General features: G+C 46.6%; 6 protein-coding genes across 7 annotated transcripts; 4 read left to right on the top strand and 2 right to left on the bottom strand.

The window, feature by feature from the left end:
• The first annotated feature begins 99 nt into the window (after nt 1–99).
• On the top strand, nt 100–965 carry TrAFT101_004442 (uncharacterized protein). Its single transcript, XM_024898850.2, has one exon. It carries the CDS (start codon nt 187–189, stop codon nt 892–894), a length of 708 nt encoding a protein of 235 aa, XP_024765765.2. The 5' UTR covers nt 100–186; the 3' UTR covers nt 895–965.
• Nucleotides 966–1469: 504 nt separating this feature from the next.
• Nucleotides 1470–3601, bottom strand: TrAFT101_004443 (uncharacterized protein). Its single transcript, XM_024907199.2, has one exon. The coding sequence runs from the start codon at nt 3476–3478 to the stop codon at nt 2015–2017; it is 1464 nt and encodes a 487-aa protein (XP_024765764.2). The 5' UTR covers nt 3479–3601; the 3' UTR covers nt 1470–2014.
• A 928-nt stretch (nt 3602–4529) lies between these two features.
• Nucleotides 4530–5702, top strand: TrAFT101_004444 (uncharacterized protein). The gene is made up of 5 exons (XM_024902216.2): nt 4530–4647; nt 4742–4892; nt 4968–5078; nt 5158–5349; nt 5413–5702. The coding sequence occupies exons 1-5, from the start codon at nt 4577–4579 to the stop codon at nt 5509–5511; spliced, it is 624 nt and encodes a 207-aa protein (XP_024765763.2). The 5' UTR covers nt 4530–4576; the 3' UTR covers nt 5512–5702.
• A 6909-nt stretch (nt 5703–12611) lies between these two features.
• On the top strand, nt 12612–14520 carry TrAFT101_004445 (uncharacterized protein). Its single transcript, XM_024902215.2, has 2 exons — nt 12612–13857; nt 13921–14520. The coding sequence occupies exons 1-2, from the start codon at nt 12985–12987 to the stop codon at nt 14068–14070; spliced, it is 1023 nt and encodes a 340-aa protein (XP_024765762.1). The 5' UTR covers nt 12612–12984; the 3' UTR covers nt 14071–14520.
• Nucleotides 14521–16618: 2098 nt separating this feature from the next.
• On the top strand, nt 16619–18747 carry TrAFT101_004446 (uncharacterized protein). 2 transcript variants are annotated; one of them, XM_066127172.1, is made up of 6 exons: nt 16619–16987; nt 17071–17413; nt 17465–17812; nt 17876–18232; nt 18296–18406; nt 18476–18747. In XM_066127172.1, exons 1-6 carry the CDS (start codon nt 16682–16684, stop codon nt 18613–18615), a joined length of 1605 nt encoding a protein of 534 aa, XP_065983281.1. In that variant the 5' UTR covers nt 16619–16681; the 3' UTR covers nt 18616–18747. The 2 variants fall into 2 exon arrangements, with proteins under 2 accessions (XP_065983281.1, XP_024765761.2); XM_024907198.2 differs by having other exon boundaries at nt 17876–18406.
• On the bottom strand, nt 18747–20705 carry ATG17 (autophagy protein 17). The gene is made up of 2 exons (XM_024909222.2): nt 19976–20705; nt 18747–19906 (listed from the first exon to the last, which is right to left on the bottom strand). Exons 1-2 carry the CDS (start codon nt 20492–20494, stop codon nt 18968–18970), a joined length of 1458 nt encoding a protein of 485 aa, XP_024765760.1. The 5' UTR covers nt 20495–20705; the 3' UTR covers nt 18747–18967.
• Between the last annotated feature and the right edge of the window lie 413 nt (nt 20706–21118).

The following is a 21118-nucleotide window of genomic DNA, read 5'->3' on the forward strand; positions in this document are numbered from 1 at the left end:
TCAACTTAAATAGAAGACAGAAGTCTGTTGTTGTGAAAGAAATGTTGTTCTAACAAATTCAGCAATACATTACTACGTACAAAAGCATAACAGCTTTTAGCAAACATCAACACATATTTTCCTTCACGACTCTAAATTATAAAGCATTCGAAACTTACATAACAAATCACCAACTCATACACAAAAATGTCTGCCCGATCTGACAACGCGGTCGTCATCATCGGCTCCGGCCCTGGAATTGGCACCAACACAGCTGCCGTATTCGCTGCCAAGAAATTCAACAAAGTCGCTCTCGTTGCTAGGAATCCTACCCAGCTTGAGAAAGATGCAGACTTTGTTACAAGCGCTTCTGATGGCAATGCCACTGTGAAAACTTATTCAACCGACGTCCTCGAGCCTGCCAGATTTACCACAACACTCGCCCAGATTAGCAAGGATCTCGGAGCGATCGAGTTTGTCTTATTCAACGCAGCCATAGTCGCAGAATCTAGCCATATGGAAGTCAGCGACGATGAGCTCCTGCGTGACTTTAAGATCTCTACCATTGCCCTAAACAATCTCTCCAAATGGGCCTTCCCGCAGCTCATGAGATTAGCATCTTCCGATGCTGCAGCCAAGCCTACACTCGTTGTTACTAGCTCTCATCTCCCCGAGGCCCCTGAGACCAACCTAGTCTCTTTGTCCATGTCCAAAGCAGCTCAGAAAAATTTCACTCGATCTCTCCGTATGGTGTATGAGCCTAAAGGCGTTCACGTCGCTATCTTAACCGTTGCTGGATTTGTGAAAGAGACGAATAAATACCTGAATCCCAAGAACATCGCAGAGCAAGCTTGGAACCTGTACAGCCAGCCTAAGGAGAGTTGGACCGAAGATATCAGAATCGAAGAGCCATGAAGGCAAGATAATCAGGATGTATATATAAAGTGTTTAAAATAGAGCGCAATCGATTAGCTATTTTGAAAGGGTCACCTTCATTTATTGCTCACACTCCTAGTGAGATTAGGAAGTACATAACACTAGCCACAGCAGTGGTATTAAATCGTGATACTCAGCCTTCTCGATCTACATTTAGCTAGCCAAAAAATGATGCATGTTTTTAGCATGATTCCAGCTACCCGTTATACCCGTTCTTGCCGTGATTAGCGAGATCAGGTCATGCACATGCATGGCGTTCCTAGGCTGGGGTTTAGTGGGGAGTTTGAGCTCTACACTCTTACCCGACCAAAATTGTGATTTTCCATTTTTTTATTTTTTTTAAACATGTGACATGCCGTCCAGCCTAACAATGCCTTAAAGAGTTTTGATTTCATGGTCTATACATATAAAAGATGAGAGCTATAACCCGCTACGCCGGTATATAGCATTGTACCTATATTCTATATGCTGGCAGGGACTCAAAGGTCGTACATGGCACCAGAAATTGATACAACTTTGCCATTATCAGCTATGTACTGTACCCAAATAAGGGACGAAAATCGCAAGCTATTTCGGTAAACGGCCTCAAACTAACGAAGTATTGCGGATGTGCTGGTTGTTGCTTGAATGTACGACACTTACACTCCGTCCAAGGGCACGTCACACGTCGAGTCTACGGCACCCTCTTCTGCGTTCGTCAAAGTTTCATTCTTCATGACAAACATTACAAAATCAACCTCCTTCGACGGGGCGTCTTCCCCCTCCAGCTACGACATCGATCCATGGACTCGGGTTTTATGAGGTTACCTGCTCTCCAAGATATTCTGGACTCCATGCCAAGTCACTCTCAGCCAGTGTAATTGTTTATGCGTGATTTGTATTAATACGTGCATATTCAATAGCATACGTATTATACTAAAATTCAGTCAGGCAAAGAGCACTCCAAACGAGCACCGCTACTAGTTATAAACATTATCGTCCATAATATCATAATCTCAAATCAGAGCGTGCTCAAACATTGCGCGTCCAAGTTACGGACAGGGAATAGGAACAGTAAAAAAATCAAGCAGCTTATACGGTCCATGTCATTCATATCCATTTATGAGACCTCCGCCAGGCCTCGTGGGTTGGTTGGAGTCACCTCTCCGCTCAAATTAGAGACCGGGGATCTCCGTTCAGCAGCAGTCTGGGCTTGAGTGCTGGGTTCTGGCGCTGTCTCTGTTGTATTGGGTGCTGATTCCTCGTCGGGGAATACATAATCTGGGGGTGGTTCTGAGTCTACCGGAAGCTCTGCAACAACTGGGTCTTGGATTGACGCAGTCTGCGCGTGAGAGTCGTTCTCAAATCCAGGTGCTCTATCACAGCACTCGTGATATGCCGGAGCGGCGGCACCAAAGCCGACAGTTGTCTCGAATGCACTCTGTCGGATCTGTTGAAGCGCACGTCGCTCGTCTTCTAGAGCTCTGGCTGTCTGCCGGATAGAGTTTCTGCACGACTCGCTGACTAGCTTCATAGCCGCGAGATACTCTTTCTGGGCTTCCAAAGCGCTGGTTAATGCATTCCCCAGTCTTTCCAAAAGTGCAGTGTTCTGTGACTTGTCCTTTAAACGCGAAGATGCCTGTGTTCTGGCAGTAATGAAATGCTGTTCAAGCTTGTTCTTAGTTTGTAGCTGCTCGGGTCCAGGGGCTGTTTCGAGCACATCAATGGCTTGATTGGTTAGCTCGATACCGCGATCGATGTAGGCAATGCAGCGACTCAGCGTTACATGGAAACTACGCTGAGAAAAGATGTCAGAGTGATTTTCAAAGCCTGCCCGTTGTTTTTCAAATAGGGCACGCTCGATGGCGAGTTTGACAACTTGAGCCGCTTTGACACCTCGAACTGCCGCCTTTAGTGCCTCTGTCCTCTCTTGAAGGGCCACCTTGGCTACTTTGTGTGCCTGTTCCTGTTCATCCTCGTCCGGAAAGCCCGCCGTGGGACCATCGAATATTTCTGAGTAAAGATTATCAATTCCTTTGTGTGCAGCGGCGTGTCGTCCCGCCAGTTCTTCCAGAGTCTTCATCTCAACAACCAGAGCCGCCTTATCAGCCTTCAGCTCGTTCAGCGTACCTTCGGCCTTGTGGCGCTTTTCTAGAACTTGATGATATGCCTTCTCCTCACGCTGGGCCTTCTCATCAAAGGCATCTCTCTTTTTCAAAAGGGTATACACCCATTTCTTGCCAAAGGAGTCTCTGTAGGCCTTGTGGCTCTTGAGCTGCTGGTTAGCAGCAGCAACGGCCTTTGCAACTTCAGGCTCGAGATCAGCGAGACGTTTATCAACATGTTCAATCTTGATCTGATTATTTCCCAGTAGGCCGGGTCCATGAGCCGTAGCTTCTAGCTCGCTCAGCAGTTGCGAGTTTCGTGTTGCCGCCTTTTCAATAGCCTCTCGTACTCTTCGTTCAGCCGCCGGATTTGATGGCCCATGTTGAATTTCTTGACGAATCGGCATATCGACGGTTGTGGGTGGTAGGAAATCCGAAGCCGCCGCTTTACGATCTACCATGGATATCGTTGCATTCATAATGAGCCCTTGCACGTTCACTTGGCTGTGCTGCAGGTGATGTAGAGGTAAAGATCGCGATGTCGCGAATTAAGAACCTTCAAGTAAAGCGGACGCATTGCGTTGCGAGATGCCGACATATTTATCCACCACTAGAATTGAAAATCGGGTCAAAAAATTGAAATTAAGGCAGACCAGTCAGATTCTAATACAATGCAGGAGATCATCATTCTTACCATGAATTTCACAAAGATTTGTCATCATTTGCAAGATTACAGCATAGGGCCAAGCAAGGCGCGGGCGTCAGCACTTAGGCTATTTCGCACGATACTATTTGCTACGCACGATAGGCACTAGAATCAGCTGCGCCACAGGCTACATCGTCACCATGTGCTTGGAATATTCCAAACCTATGACCTAACGGCTGCCCCTCGGTCCTGCGCGCCCGTCATTGCGTGGCTTTCTTCAGAACAATAGCATGATTCTACCGCGTATTCTCTGTTGGAATCGATTTCTACGCCAGAGCGCGAATGACACAGGCAGCTTGTTTACGCTAAGTTGGTCTGCAACATTAAAAACAGGGGCTCTTTAGCACCATCAGTTGAAAGCTGCTGAAAAGGGGCGATCCATGCTTATGTAGTACTTCGTGTAGTGTGTGGGAGAACACACTGGTTTACACATAAATGAAAAACGCTATTCACAATTCATAGACTATATAGACCTCAAAGAGGTATATGTCCTTTCATTGTGTAGCGTCATATTGCAAGTAGCGATAGGTGTAATATGTTCAAAGACTAGGCAGATTCCACATCGCGGCTAGTGGATCGGCGAGAAATTGAGCCAGAGCAGCAACCCAAATCAACCCCCGCGGGGTCGAGTGGGATACAGTTCCCGTCTCTGCTGCCAGCCACAACCCAGAAGCCCTAACAGCAAGCGTTTCTTACGATCAATTAGTCAGTCTCATAATGAGATCCAGTTTCAGCGCAACATTGATGCCCAACAGTCAATATGTATAAAGGCCAGCATTCGCCAACTGCATTCAGTTGAGCGAAATAAAGCCTTCAGCTATTCCGCACCAACCAGTTTTCCGAATCAACAAACCAATCTTTAACATTCACAATGGCTGCCGAAACAATCCCCACACTCCACTACTTTGATCTCGGTACACTCGGCCGTGGTGAAGTCATACGGTAAGTCTTATGATTTATCAACCCACTAACCTACCCTTCGCTATTATTTAACCTAGAGGCCACTAGCGAAGTTCAGCAGCTAATATGTCGTTAGCCTTTTCTTACGAGATGCTGGCATTGAATTCAAGGATATCCGGCACCGATATGGCACATGGTCCGTTGAAAGTGACAAATTCAAGCAGCAAGGCATCACCCGAACCGGCAAGTTGCCTGCCCTTATCATAAACGGCACCATCTTAAATCAAGTTAGTCCATCAAGCCGTCAATTTCATCTAGATTTACTAGTCGAGAAAAGTGGCACTAACAATGAGCACGTATAGCATGTTCCTATTTTGCGATATCTGTCTCGAGATCTTGGCCGCTATGACGGCGAGACAAACCATGAGAAATTCCAGGTAGATGCTGTGGCTGACAATTATATCGACTGGAGGGTAAGTATAGTGCATAAAGAATTCGCAGTTCTGTACATCTACCTACTTCTCTCAGCATGGACTAACATGGACAATACAGGCCCAATGGGTGGCAAACATTGGGAATCCCTCAGACGATTACAAGAATAAATTTCTTCCCATGTATTATGCCGCCGTTGCAAAGTACTACTCTGAGAACAACGGCCCCTATCTCCTTGGCGATAAAATAACCTATGCCGACTTCGCTGTCTACCAATCAGTCGACAACGATGAGCGAATAGGAGCTCTGCCGGTAAGTTTATTTCTTTTCGCAGAATTCTTAACGATAATTAACAGTCGCTAATTTGTGACCCAGGCCGAACTACCCGCAGAGATTGTAAAACTTCGAGAAGCCATTGAGGGGCGACCAAATATTGCAGCTTATATTAAAGAGAACCGCCCTAACAAGGCATAAGATGTCAAACAATCAGAGTTTCATGACCTTGGCATTTTGTTTGAATAAATGCTCTTTGGATAAACAGGGTGGTGCAATACTTATTTCTCTCATTAGCCATGAGTATCACCCTACTGGTTAAACTGGAAAGACCATATGTACCTATTGATAGGAAATGAAAATCGTATCATACAATGATCTCTAAATCTGGGCAATTTGGAAGGCTGTAGGTTTACTTCGTCCACAGTTCCTGGATCACCTTCCTAGGTTGACGTGTAAAAGGTCGCTCATCGCTCAGCCTTGCATAACTAAGAATGTTTGTTTTAAGCTTAACTAAACCAACTACGCATAAAACTAGCAGCCAGGCTCATGCGATGTTTATTTACCATAACAACTGTTGTAAATGAAATGAAATGTTTGTTGCTATCTATTCCCTTTCATTTGGTAAACCACTATACGCAGTGATCGCAATCAGCGCTGTATCTCTAAGCACCGGGATTCCAACATTGTAATAAAGGGCACTTAAATAGAGCCTGATAGTTATTTCGCTGTATCGACATGTTTGAGAGAGAACATATACATTTGCTTCTATTTCTTCTTCTTGGAGATACACACTTATTTCCATCGTGATTAGGTGATGGTCCTAAGCCCGATAATCTCAATTCCATTACTTTGGCTCCATGTTTATGATCATGGTCAAATTATGTAACCAATTCATCATGTAACGTTGCGACTTGGTTAAAAAGACTATGGAATAGAGATCCTTGCAAAAAGAGAAGAGAAACAGGTACCTTGCTCAAGGACCTTGAGCCAGTTTTCGAATCGCATGAATCCAGTCAAGAAAGTCGCTTACACAACTGATTGATCTATTTACTTGTCACATATGGATACGTAAAATATGGGCAGACAGCACAATGGCAGGGCTTAACGCCACCACTACCCGGTATTACTCCATATTTTGTACTCGTTTTCGGCTCAATTCAAGGAATAAAGTGATCGTTACCTTCCTTCCTCGGCCCTCTCTCGGGCATGTATCCATATTTGAATGGAAGCCTGTCAACTAAACACATCACATGCGTAACTGACCCAGTTATCGTAGCAACTCCATGCTGGCGTTCTCGCTCTGGCTGGTCTAGTAATTAGCGGGCAAAATTTGAACGGATGGTTTCCGTAATCACCAGTTCTCATCAGTCCACCTTGTCAAATTTTGAAACTGGCTTAATGCATACGGAACATCTGCCGCCAGCGACACGTCAGATTACAAGGCAGCCTGCGTTGCGGGAACAGCAATATACCCGATGAGATGAGATCCAGATTGAATCGCTCCGCAGGCGCCGAAAACAAGCTTTGCTACAGCTCTAGCTTCGCTGTAGCGCCTTATTTGCATTATCACGATGAGAAAGGCTGAGGCTAGTCACTACTACCAACTCATAGTTTACGGAATTACTTTGTAAAAAGACCTACTTGAATCAATACGCCAACCCTTTTCGCGCTATCAAAGACGTCTTTTATTATCCGTTTCTGAGGCTGCTATACAAGGCAGCATTACCGGTCCAATAGCTATACTCAGAGTATGGAGCAGCTAGGTATTTCGTGTTTTGGCTGTTTTCTGTGGCCTGTTTTCCGGTTCTCCATTTAGTGGACAGATTACATATTCTTAGCAAATTAATGCGAAACAAAAGAATATCCGCTTCCAATAATAAAGATCCTTCCAGAACTCCCAAAGCTTTGACGCTACACTCATAACCGAAACTAGAAGCGGCGTCAAGGCAAACAGAACAAAAGTTCGAGAAAACAAGTAATGCAAAGAGCTGAACTAGCCCCTTTCATGCTACCCTTGACACTTTGCCCACAGCTGACGAGACCTTAAAACAGACAGCTAGTCTCCAAGGAATACACAGCGCGTCGCGAAGTTGATGCACAGACCTTTCAGTCCGCAGATCCGGACATGCCGCTAATAGGCCTCGCAACAGCCCATCTTGCTCATACCATCTCTCCAAATTCTTGGTAGCGCTCACCGACTGCGTGTGGAGATTTCATACCAACATCTCGGCAGCGAATGGAGTACTAGAGAATGGAGTACCGGCAGTCTGCCACTACTACGGGTAGGTATTAGCACTCCTCATACGTAGTATCATTGACTCCGTTTTTACGGGGTTTTCCCTTTTCAGAAAGCCCGCCCCTATTTTTCAAGAAAAGCGAGGGTCGACAAAGGACTCTATGGAGACAGGCATTTTGAGCACGATGTATTACTGCACTTTCTTATACGAATTTTACATTTTCAGTCACAGCATGCAAACTACCTATTGCTATCAGTAGTCGTGTAGCGTAGTATTACAGCCGCATATACTAATTTCTACGGGTGAAAGGTTCCTTTCTCTTTGGGCGCCTTGCTAGGAGACCCATGTGCGCGAAAGTTACCTTCTTTCCATAAAACTGCTAGGCTAAAAAATCCTTGTAATCGGGTAACGACATCCGTCAATTGCGAGGCAAAAGGCCAAGCTTTGCTTGCAGCACTTATGGCGAGGACAGCCTATCTAATGTTGCATCGGATCCTGACTGATGCAGCTTACATGCGGCAATACGATAACACTCGGAGGGTCTAGCCTCACGTTTGCGTGACTGGCTGTGGAGAGAAAATTGTTGGGGAGTGCTACTTGCACCCGTAGAGTTGCATTGATCATAGTGCGGAACACGGTTAATGGGATGACGGATTAAGGGGATCGCACGATACGCCTTTCTGTATAGCCAAGTAAAAGCAATGAGAAAGGAACTTAAGTGGCGTAGTGTCTTACCTCATAACGTCTAGGGACATACGGAGTAGAAAAACAAGTAAAAGTCATGCTATATAGCGAGTTTACTGTTTCACGCTACGAATCCTTTTCAATAGCCTAACAAAAAGGAAAGTAAAAAGAGAAACACAAGTGCCTACCCTAGCAGATACGACTCGGTCACCAGATTAGCTAAGGTTTTTGTGCTTACTTGCACCTCTGGTCAGGCAGCCAGTATGCCGGCGGTGTCGATACGGCTGTGGAGATGATTCTCCTCATATACAGAGTATGGCCCCCAATGGTTTTCTGAAACAGAAGCTATAGCATAGCAGGGTTGGCTATGGCTAGGTAATACCTATCCCTCAATTGGTCTCATCAAATAAGCGGTACACACAAAAAGCACATCATCGGAGACGTCAACTAACTATTGTCTTGTATAAAGGTCCCGATACCGGCATTCTGTATTGTAGGGTAGCAGATACTAATTGCATACTCGTCGTTCATGCGGCACAAATCCCTGTAAAAACCCGGAAATTGCTTGCCGACTCGCGTAAGTAGCAACCATATTCTGGAAGGCGTCGTCTTACCGCATAGCGAACTAATAAGTATAGAGACTGCACCTTTAAGGCTTCTACGAGATGATGTAGGTGGGCGGGTTTCACTACGCTTCCCTTTACGCGTAATTAGGTAGGTAAACTAAATTCTCGTCCTATCCTTAATTTTCCTTGTCCTATGTCTTTCATCGGAACGAATGTAGCGCCCAAATGCGTTACTTGAGCCGCGTGATCTAAACAGAGCCTAAAAATCGAAGCATTGAATGTCACATCGGCTCGCTTGCGCATGACGTTCTACTACTGCTTCAGCCTTCGGCTGAGGCGTTCCGGGATAGCTGTGTTGGTTAGGCGTACCGGCATTGATAGGTCCCACTTGGGTTTCCAGCTACTCGGCGCTTTGGCAAGATCACAATCTATCGGGCTATAACACTGGGATGCCCGTTCTGTTATGGACTTGACGTATCTTGATGGCTCAGCTTTTTCACGGGAGTGGCGGCGGTGTGGCGAGCCATGACCAGCTTCCGTACTTGTATAAGTCTTGGAATACGTACTAGTAGGTGGGAAATTGGCCACCTGAGAAGCGACAAAGCGGTGTGGCTCGTGAACGAAAACAAAAAGGGTGAACAAAGCAAAGAAAACAGCTTGGTATTAAGCGGTATACGGAATGTAAGATGCTGGGGATGATTTGGCATGCGCCGAGCGGCGGAAATCCTGTACTTTTTGGCCAGAAGTTCAGCTAACTAGCATCGGGATTTCGATGTTTAAGCTTGAAGGCTGGCTACTTTTTTTTTTTCCCCCTGGTTCATCAGCTTGACGTCAGTAGTCAAGAGGCATATAGGATGATGCCAAGCTGGTCTATGTTTCACCTCCCGCATGCTTGTGAAATAGTACTAGCTGATTGTGTAATCGTCAGTCGGACTTTGCAGTATCTCTCTTTAGAAGTCATGGGCTTCGTCACGAAAGTTGAAACATGACCAGATAAAATTTCCCCACTCGCCCACTTAGTGTGTAGTACCTTTGTGTATTACGGGGAGAGCAGGGATATGATGAGTAAAGGCTGTTGAGAATCAACGCGTGCCATTTTTTTACGAGGAATAGTAGGACTAGTACTAGTAGCTGTTTCATCAGCCTATGAGTATAAAGTCATCCGTATAAACGTGATAGAGTATCCATGAGAGAAACATACCTCGATAATTAATTGATTAGCTGAGGTTGAGCTATCATGAACACTCTTGTTTGCCATCCAACGGGAATAACCTGTGGAGATTTGAATACCCGTTTTACTTGTTGGTTGTTGGTTGTTGATCAGACTCTGGTTGGCATTGTTATTTCTCACTTTTCCTCCGTGACACCAGGTTGCTCGGAGTGTGGGGGATTTACCCGGGGGACTGGGGAGCCTTGAGAGCGGCACTCACACGATAGGGGGTCTACGGAATGTTGTTGGATCAGGAGGAGTCATGCCCTTGCACCAGAACCACTATTCTCGTATGAAGTGCTCCTCAGTTAACCCATGATATTTGCCCATGATATTTGACATAATCAAAAAATATCACCTCGTCAATATGCGAGCGTGTTGTCATCATATCACAAAATGCCGGCTATACATGTAGCGATTCCAGGAATTCGTACCCCCGGAAAGATCCTGCGGCTCCGGAGCACCCGTTAATTCCTTGTCTTCTAATTTATATGTATTTCTAGATGAACCGGTCTCATTAAGATCTTACTTCTAGTTCTCACTGCATTATCGCGATCAGCCAGACCGGCTAATACCTAGTAGGTAGGTATACAAGAAGGCGGTGATAACAGCACGCTTGTAGTAAAAATGGGTCTATGAACGCAGAACATGGACCTACGTCAGTCACATGGCGGAAAAAAAATACCAATACTACTATCTAGATAAGTCGGTGACTACGATCAGGTTTGCGGCTTCAAAGATAGATAGTATCAATACCAAATTGTATCGATACTTGAAAGGCGGTGTCACAGATGCGGTGTGCGTATCATCTCGCAATATTCTTCCATCTTCCCTTTACTGGTATTCTAACAATTCCTCTTCTCCTCCATTCTCCATTGTCGTATGTAGTTATATCCTGCATTTCATTGCCGTATGTGGTGGGCTGAAAGGCACAGGGCTTGGGACCTACATGTCTCAGTTAGGAATCACCTGCAGATGCAGTGGATAGTTCCTCTAGCAAACGAAACTAGCCTCTGGAGTTTGCCTGACATGTCAATTGACGCAGGCGGGCTAAAAGCCGTTGCACTAAGGGCGCTAAGTTCGCTTGAGAATGGGGTTCCGGAGACATGGGTACCTGTCACGAAGGAAATGAAGCGGTCATGGAGCTCCAACAGGGCCAAGAAACATGCCGCTACAGGGGTCAGATCATATCATGTAGCGGGAGGGAGCGGCATTTGCTTCTCTCACTCGCATATCCAGGAATATTACTTCCTGGGGCTTGCCTTTTGAGACAATGTCACTGGAGCCACCCCTCAGGGCGTGAGAACAGCCTGCTTATACATTCTGCATGAGATGATGGAAACAAAAGAGAAAGAAGGAATAAAGAAAGAAAGAAAGAAGCCTCTTAACACACTTGCATCTCTTTACGCCATCTTTATTTATTTATTTTTCTTTTTATTTTTCTTTTTTGCATTTGTACTGTATGAGGCTATGTTCTTTGCAGGGATTACAAGGAGCCGTGTAAATGATGCTACACTGCAATATGCCCAATCCCTAGGGCTGACCTTGCTGCGAGGCGTAGCATAAAAAGGACGCAGGAGTCCCTATAGCGGCCGAGTGCAGGCGCGAAGGCCATGACCCTTAACAGTAGACAAGGCAAAAAGAAGTGGTTTAACACTAGTTTGATTACAAGAGGAGAGAACTTTGGAAGCGAGAGTGTCGTGTTACACAAAGGAAATGTAGCTAGGCACTTAGTGATAATTATGGCGTGAGAAAGGCTGACTGGAGCATGCTTACACAAAAAGAAAAGAGAAAGTGTGAAATGTGAAACAAAGGATGAATAAAGACATAAAAAGAAAGGAAAAGGAAAGGAAAAGGAAGACAGAATAACATGAGACAGCAACCCCTGGTCATTCCTTGGTACTCGCACGATGCCCAGGATGAGTTGCCGCCCACCAAGCAGTGCCTGCAATAATACATGTACTGTTTGTGTAGGCACTACACTAGCATACTTCATCTATAGCCGAGCGACAAGGGTCCTCCAAATGCCATTTCAAAGTTTCAATGGCCACGGTGAAGATCCGTAGTAATTGCTTTTTTAGGAAAATGGGCAGCAGCATTTGCTTCAGTAGGCAAGGATAGTCAATGCTACGAGGCATTGGAAAGCCACGACAAAGACTCGGTATAATTGGCAACAAGAGAGTTTCTATACTGTATCGTAAGAGCGAGCAACTATGTAATGATATGGACATGCAATCCCGCATATGCAATGTGGCATATTTAGCCCCCAAACATTCAGTGCCATTGCCTGCTCCATAAGCCTCGCTGCAAATTAATTCTCTTACCACGTCGTACAACCACTAATACATGCTAACACTATGCAATGCAACTCTACTAGCAGTAGTAGCATGCAGTCCAGCGTAAAAAACAACGTCTACTGACCGTCAATCAGTGTGCCTAGTTGTACGTGGTAGAATGCAGTACGGAAGCCCTTGCCCCCCTTTTTTTTCCCACTCAAGTGGACTCATCTTTCAGGCCACGCACCGCCAAAAACAGCTATGGATGTGCGGTCCGTCCCTTACATATTGATTGTTCATGTATTACAGTAGAACTAACAGGCAGTAAGATTGTCGGCACGTGTGACAAGTCCCGAACAGGCCCCTCCGTGCCTCGCGCTGCCGGTCCCCTGGTCGATGCTCAAAAGGCGGGATTTTGAAATGTGACAGCCGACAGCGCGATGCCCGCCTTGCCCACTCTTTAGGAAGGCACTTGGTATAAACGCCAGCCGTCCTGCTGTTGCGTTGGCCGCGAGTTGATGCATCCCGCAGTTTCTAGCCTTATACCCCTGCTTCTCTTGTTCCCAATCCCGAGAGAGAGTTAAAGACAAGAGATCCCGTTTTGGCTATAGCTATCTGTACAATTACTGGCTTCTTCCCGAACCGTTGTTGTTTTCTTTTATATACATCTATCTGTCTTTGAAGCACCGCCCACCAACATGAGCATTGCGTATAGGCGCCTCGACCACTCGAAGCGCGAGATTCGCTTGCTGGAGATAAACTGTGCCCGCAATCTCACTGACCCCGTCGAGTGTAAACTCATCACGACTCGCCTGACCGATGACCTCGAATTCATAGCCCTGTCCTCGTTGTATGGTGATGCCGTATCTACTGAGCGTATCTGGGTGTCTGGCCAGCCCATCAACATCACATCTCACCTCGCCGGAGCGCTCAAGAACATCCGAGCCGTCTTCTACCCGACCATTTCGCGACGTTTCCAGCGTACTCCTGCTCGGCGTCCACACGGCGCCCCTCGATGGCTGAGACAGCTCTTTGGCATAAGCAGTGGACCAGCCCTCGAATCTCGCGCTCTCCGCGTCTGGGTTGACTTGATATGCGTCGACCAACATGACGAGGTAGAGCGTCAGCGCCAGACGATTGAAATGCGCCAAGTCTACAAGTCGGCCGAGCTGGTTATTGGTTGGATCGGCGAGAAGAGCGAAGCCACGGATGCAACGTTGGAAGTGTTTGCTGAGATCGAGGACAAGATGCCTGCTCGGTTTGGAGATCCAGGTGACCGTGAGGAACATCCAGAAGACTATGCACCGGAACATCGTTGGGCCAAGAATATCCTGCACATCTGGCTGCCCAGCATTCCTGGTGTGGCCCCGTGTGATATGCCATACTGGCAGGGCTACCTCGACTTCCTGGGTCGCCAGTACTTCCAGCGTCGCTGGATTCTGGAAGAGCTTTCGCTGGCCCGCTTTCCTTGCTTTCTCATCGGCGATACCATCGTTCCGTGGAAGCAGATCCTTCGCTTAATTCGAATGATGGAAGAGTTCAGGCATGAGGAGTCTGATGTGTACCCAGAAGTATGTCTTTTAAAGCTGATGCCTTTTCCGAAATGCCCCAAAGCTAACTATTAATTCTCGCAGTATCTGAAAGATTCAATTGCTGACCTGCCCCTCGAGACAATTCACAAATTCTTAGATGAGTTTGCTCGGAGGGAGGCCTTGGAGGAGGCCAAGATTCTTCTGGAGACAGGCAAGAGCAGGGCTACTTCATCGACACGATCTAATGAATAGCTTTGCCACAAGAAAATAAACATATTGATAATTAGGGACAAAAAAAATTAGTGCGATGGGGGGATAGCGGCGGCGTCAGCGGTTCATTCACAAGATTGGCATTTCGCGGGTTTTGGTTGTGAAAGGCATGGCAGGGACACCAAAGGTTGACTTAAGGCGCGACGAGGATACCCCATAGAAATTTGGTTTACATGATATATAGTTTTCTTTCTTTCTATTTCTTTTCTACTGGACCCTTTTTTTCTTCTTCTCTCTTTTTGTTAATAGTATAGATGTCCGCGCAATTCTCTGATTTTGCAATATGCGAAATTCAACACTGGCAAGTTTTAAAGCAACAAAAAACAATGTTATAAAATTAATGCTATCTTCTCATTTGTACTTATTCATCATCACAAAAGGTAGTTCAACATGGACCCTGCTATTTTCTCATACTCTGCTCTTTATAGCTACGGAATCATATGTTTGTTCTCTTTGGCTTTATCTGTAGCAATTTCATCGTTGTAGTGTCATGAGATGCTGTGGTTTCATAATGAAACTATGAAAAAGAAAGATTCATATGTCAGAATATAAATTTATATAAATCTCACGCTGTGCTTCATACAAGCGCCGCATTGCCTCGAAAAATTGGACTGTGGGTCTTTCTTTATAAAATTGGCGAACTATCCTTGGTAGTCTTTTTACTGATTGTAGTCAATAGTGGAGGGATCTTCATCAGAATCCACAATCCAATGTTTCGAGGGAATATGGTACTACCCAGTAGATATAGGAGAAGACTATTCCGAACTAGCCAATAGACAGGGGCTAGAGCATATCACGATCTGTGAAAAAGGCGACGGACTGCATTCTGGAATAAATAGTAGAACAGCCAATGGCATTAATCTTACATGGCCCCTCATCCCAGCTCATGGGTGAACAAGAAGCTTATCCGCCGCGTAAGAGTTCCGATTTCGTGTCTAGCTCACCGACACTTTAGGATCATACCGGTAAATTCCTGCTACTCTCCTATTTACTTAGTAGGTATTATCAGCCATGGGTAAAGCTGAATGCCACAGCTCCCTGTTCATTTGCTGGCGGGCATCATAGTGCATGCAAGTCGGATATAATCTCTCCGGTTTTGGGTGGTAGTGAAGCACCTTTTAGGAAAGCCTTGTATTTGCAACTGTAACTTTACGTATATTAAATACTACTCCGTGTTGAAGGTGTGTTCATGCTTCCCCTCGCCAATAATGGCTTCTAGTGTGAACGCTTGCTGCTGAGTGGACTGTCTCCTTTTGCTGATTTAGCCCATATCCCACATTGATTTCGTATGCTTGGCGCCTTGTATACCTAAAAATTTGCATCTCTTTACCCATGAAGCTAATAGCGGTGTTTCTTATGTCATTATGAAGTCTTTATTCTAAGCTGCGCATGCGCCTCTTCCACGCGCTATCTGAAGTAGCCTTGGGCTCAGCTCTGACTATTTAGACTAAAACCTCTCAACTATTGATAGCCATACAAAGGATCACCAATCGAATAAACGACTCCTTTTCTTCAAAATTCCTTACATCAGCTTGCTCGTTGAATCGCCGAAACGAGTCAGTCTACCTCTTATCTGGCCTCTATTCGATTAAATGATAAAGCAAGCGCAGCAAGGCATACACAATTCTATGGTAGTCTGGCTTCGCCTAAGTTTGCCGCAGCACCATCTTCTAGGCGACACCCATGTTACTTGATCACACTCACTATACAACGCCACCAAATCAAAAACCTTGCATATCACGGTGGGAACCAATAAATATGAGTGCAATATAATACTTTTGGTTGATTCCTTTCGGTGATGACATATTATAGCTTGGCGAGGCTATCCATCTGCCCAAGGCGGGAAATCCGGTTGGTTACTATGCTTCGGCATCTAATATAGTTTGCCGACGTTGCATTTGACGGTATCGTAAATAGAGTCTAGCCATCTATACTACTTTAATATTGGAGTACTATAAGATACAATATTCGAAGGACAAATGAGAAGCACTCTATGGGAAAGACATAACCAGGGATCTGGCCAAGACCGGGAGAGCTAAGAAGCCGAGTCCTGAGCAAATCTGGACATTGCGATCTCTCTCTACCCCCGGCCATCTATAGGCTTGTGAACTATTTTACAATCTTGGGGTTTGAGAGAGTGAGAGAGAGAGAGAGAGAGAGAGAGCTATATTTTCCCAAAGGCAGATGGAAGAATATGAATCATGCTCTATAAATAACATGGGACCAAAATAATAATTCATCACACGGGTTCATATATCAAAATACGCTGTTAGAATACGCCATCACGATACGCCGTCAAGATACGCTTTTTGAATGCCCCGCCACGTTGTTAGCCCCCAAAGAACACCATGTCGCGTTAACCCACGTCACGAGGGTAGCAGCTCTCCGCGGTCAATATTTCAATGATACCACCCTCCATTCGCATTGTTTGACGTCAGTGCTATGTCAGACTGAGTTAGATAGCTAGAATATATTTCACGGTGGCATCACTATATATTGGACGGCATATCCAGTAGATAACTTTGAAAAAAGACCATAAACTTGATACTCATCACTCCATCCAAACCTAGTCCGGAATCCTTTCCCCTTCATCATGCTTCTTACAAATTTCCAATCTCATGGAGCAACCTATGAGCAAGCCACTCTCCTAGGAGTTGTGCTCTGCTTGTTGACTGCTTTGCTACGCTACCTTCCCACCCAGTCTGTTAAATATGCCCCTGGACCCAAACCATTGCCGCTCTTGGGAAATATCATTTATTTTTCCAAGATGCTAAAAAACTTGCCAGTAGAGGTTCCCTTGATGGCAAAAAGATTTGGAGGTACTTGCATGATGTGGATGGGCTCGAAGCCAATTTTGATGATACACAGCTTGGAAGATGCTCACGAGCTACTAAGCAAGGTCAGCAGCATACAAATGAGATTTATCTCATATTACTATAATCTCTCTCCAAAGAATTGCTCTTCTAATACTTAAATAAATAGCGAGGGGCTTTAACCGCCAGCAGACCGAGAAAGAACATTTTCACGGAACACGTTTGGCCAAAGATCCTGCCATTCTCGCCGGCCGGCGAAGAAATGCGCTTCTTTCGACGAATTTATACCGACATTCTGGGTGTCAAACAGTCACTACAGGTCAGAAAGTACCAAAATTACGAGAGTATAATCTCATTAGCTGCATTTTGCGAAACCCCAGACGACTACGAGTCTCACACAAGCCGGTTTTCGACGAGTGTCATCTTCAGCGCCGTATATGGAGCCAGAGTCAGCCGCCTGACTCATCCCATCATGGTCGAGCTACAGGATGTTTGGACCGAAATTCTGCGCAGTACGCATAATGTCTGACCAAGAGATGACCTAAATATTAACCGTGTTTTAGACGTCCAACCTGGCCGCCTCATCATTGACTGGCTGCCGTTCCTCGAGAAGCTGCCATTGCGTTTCCAGCCTTGGGTCAAACGCGCAGACTCTCTTCATGCGCGTGACTGTGCGGTTCACATGGCCTTTCTTAATTTATTGAGAAGGCAGATCGAGGCTGGAATAGAGCCCGTATGCTTTGGAGTGAATGCCATAGCACACCAAAAGCAAGAGGGATTCGATGACGATCTGTTGCTGGGCATTTTGACTGCGATAATCGTTGCTGGGAGCGAATCAACCGCCTCTATGATGCAGTCCTTCATCAAGATCATGGCCATGAATCCAGAGACTCAGCAGAAAGCTCAACAAGGTACATATAAAAAAGCGCCTTTCACCACAAGATATATTGTCAGGCACTAACAATTCCACACAGAACTCGACCGCGTTGTTGGACCTTCTCGTCTACCAACATGGGAAGACCAACCAAACCTTCCCTACACCAGGGCTCTCATCAAAGAACTCCACAGATACAGTCCCATTCTGACATTCTCATTTCCACACCTTTCTACCGATGAGTTTGTATACCAGGGATACACCATACCTAAAGACACCCTGCTACTGCCATGCGCGGATAACCTCACCCGGGATCGCACACGCTATGATGATGCCAAAGCCTTCAAACCGGAACGCTTCCTTGGCGATGACTTGGAGGCCCATTTAAGTGCTCGACAGAACGATTTTCGCAAGCGTGACCACGTCAACTATGGTTTTGGCCGCCGCATGTGCCCAGGTATGCCACTTTTCCCAACACCTTTGCTCTCTTTTATACTGTCCAGTTAATCCTTGTAAAAAGGCATACAAGTCGCTGAAAACTCGCTCTTTATTCAAATCTCTCGCTTTCTATGGGCGTTTGATACTATGCCCAAACCTGGAGCGCCTCCGTTAGATATGGCTGATACGGAAGGTAAGTCGCGACTACAGTGCTTTGCATATGACGTATTTTATTTGCTGATGCATCACTTGCCATCTACAGAGCAGTTGACTAGGAAGCCAAAGCCATTCAAGGTGAATATCACGCCGCGATCTGACGCCATACTCAAGGTTATACAGCAGACAGCAAAAGAGTCGCATACGGATATTCCAGATATTGATTCTATCAAGATGGACGAGTAAAAGCTTTATAGTGCGATAACGTGGACAAGAGTGTATGTTTTAGCAATAAACAATTAAACAAATACAAAGTGAACAAAGTGAACAGAGTGAATAGGACTATTTAGTCTTCAAATTATACACATGAACCCTGATATTCCCAGTATTCCCAGTATTCCCATAAATCCAATACCCAAAACACTAATACCATTATTTCCGAAATTGCAAACTCACAGCCAATATCAAAAACAAATCTGTATTACCCAAAGAATTGTAGCTCAAATCAACCAGGGGTATTCTTCCCTTTTGTTATATGTTAAACAGGCATGTCCTGTCGCTTCGATAGCCATTCATTCTTGTTTAGTTTCATTCTTGTTTAGTTTCCGCTCAGATTTGCATCCGCAAATCCCTCTGCGGCTTCTTGTCCATTGTCGCCAACCTCAACAATCTTCCATCTCTTTGCTGGGCCTTGCATGTCGGCCCATAAATCTGTAGGTAGAAATTCTCCAACCTCTTGTCGAAACGTCTCTCGTTCTGCACGGTCCGTCTCCAGCATCTTGTCAACGCTCTCTTGAGCCTTGCGCAAGATGGCCTGAACCTTGTCCTCTACGGTTCGGCGACGAGCAACTTCTATAAGCAGCCCGTGGTAAGCGCTGGCATATCCTTCGTAAAACTCTCTCATCTGCTTCATCTCCTCGAGTTTTGTAAAGACCACCTCCTTCTCCATCTCCCATCGAGTCTTGAAATCCTCTTCGGCAGCCAGATAGTCGGCCAGGCGATCCCCGATTTCTCCCAGTGTAGCATATGCATCGAGCATGCCCAGGTGCGCTTTTCTCGTCAGGTCGGTTTGATCTCCCAGAGCGGCGTTTTTCCCCTCGACCTGGGCGAGATGATCTTGGATATCCTGCACAACACCATCCACCAGCCGCGCATCCTGGATGACCACCCTTAGCATTTCTGCTCGATCTTCCGCGGTCTGTGGCTCCAGGTCGGATCTGTTGGATTCCTGCTCGGCAATGACGCCCGATATTGACACGCTTTCGCCCCCCTGAGACTGGGTGACCTCGGCAGCCTTCCTGCGGGCCAAGGCCGCCGCCCCCTCAGTGGTTCGGATCGCCGTGACACACATGTCGAAATGCTGCGTCAACGAGGCCAGGCACTCGGCCATGGTTGCCGAATGCTCGAATATCTCCACCAGCAGCTTCGTTATTGTTTCTTGCGGAGCGGGCGTAGGCGCATTGTCGATTATCTTCTTAATATTTCGAATATCGGTTTCGAGTCGGAGCAGATCGCCGTCGAACGAGAGCTGGATCCCCTATAGCGCCACAAACTGGCCGTTAGTCCAGCTAACACGGAGAGCATTCAGGGACAAAGGAGGACTTGCCTGCAGCTCCTTTATGCACTGCTTCATCGCGTCTCTCATGCCGTGCACGCTGCCCTCGTCCACAAAGTCCAGCAAGCTCTTCCTCGCCTCGCTCTTGGGCCGCAGCGCCGTGCCGACTGCCGTTGTCCTCAGCATGTTCATTGTGCCCTCCAACTCGCCGTCCACCTGGTCCATCCGCTTCACCAGCTGCACAAAGTCCTTCTTGCCCCATTCGCACGTTGCCTGCAGGCTCTTGCCAACGCGCCCCAGAATCACGACCTGGTCGGCAATGGCGTTGCGCAGAAAGCCCGTCTGGGCGGCGAGCATGACCGTGTCCTCGTGGGACTGGCGCGCGGCCCTGACGATCTCATCGGCCCGCAGCACGAGCGTCATCGACGACAGCGACCGCTTCGACACCAGCAGGTGGTTCACGAGCGTGTCGACGGAGATGGCCAGGCGGTCGTTTGACTTTGACGGCCTCAGCGACCCGGCCGACGACGAGTCGGGGCTGCGGCGAGTGGACGCTGCGGGCGACGCCATGTTGAGATGGCTGCTGCTGCTGCTGCTGCTGCACGCGCGAGGTCGAGCTCTGGTGTTGCTGTCTCGAGTATCACAGAATCGGGCTTGACTGTCAGTGAGAACAGGCCCGGGCTACATGGTGAGCCGGAAGGGATGAATCGCAGCGTCGACAGAGTGTCGAGATGAAACGAGCGAGGCTCTCCCGCAGCTTTGCCTGGTGCAGGTAGCCGATAAGGTGCGCCCTGATAAGCCGGCTGGCGTCATACATGCATAGCAAGTGCATTCTACCTGTAATGCTGAACCTTGAGGGTTTAGGCGTTCTCCCTGCAGCGGGATGGAGCAGGTACTGGATACTACTACCTACTCCTAGTAGTAGGCGGACGCGCTGTAAGCAGCAGCCTGGGCCCGGTTTTGGTACATCCAAGCCCCCTGACAGATGGTCCAGAGGCGCTAACTGTCGGTACTACGGCCCCAGCAGCAGCAGAGGTTTTAGCGCTCAAGCTGCCTTAGCACTCATTCGCTGCCCCAATATAAAAGGAATGCAATCTTATAAACTTCAACGCCAACGTCTACATGTATCCTTTCCAAACTATATTCAAAATTAGTCTCTTAGTACTACATACATCATACTCTAGCCACAAGAGT

Source organism: Trichoderma asperellum, chromosome 2 (assembly GCF_020647865.1).
Source record: "Trichoderma asperellum chromosome 2, complete sequence".
Taxonomy (NCBI): Eukaryota; Fungi; Ascomycota; class Sordariomycetes; order Hypocreales; family Hypocreaceae; genus Trichoderma; species Trichoderma asperellum.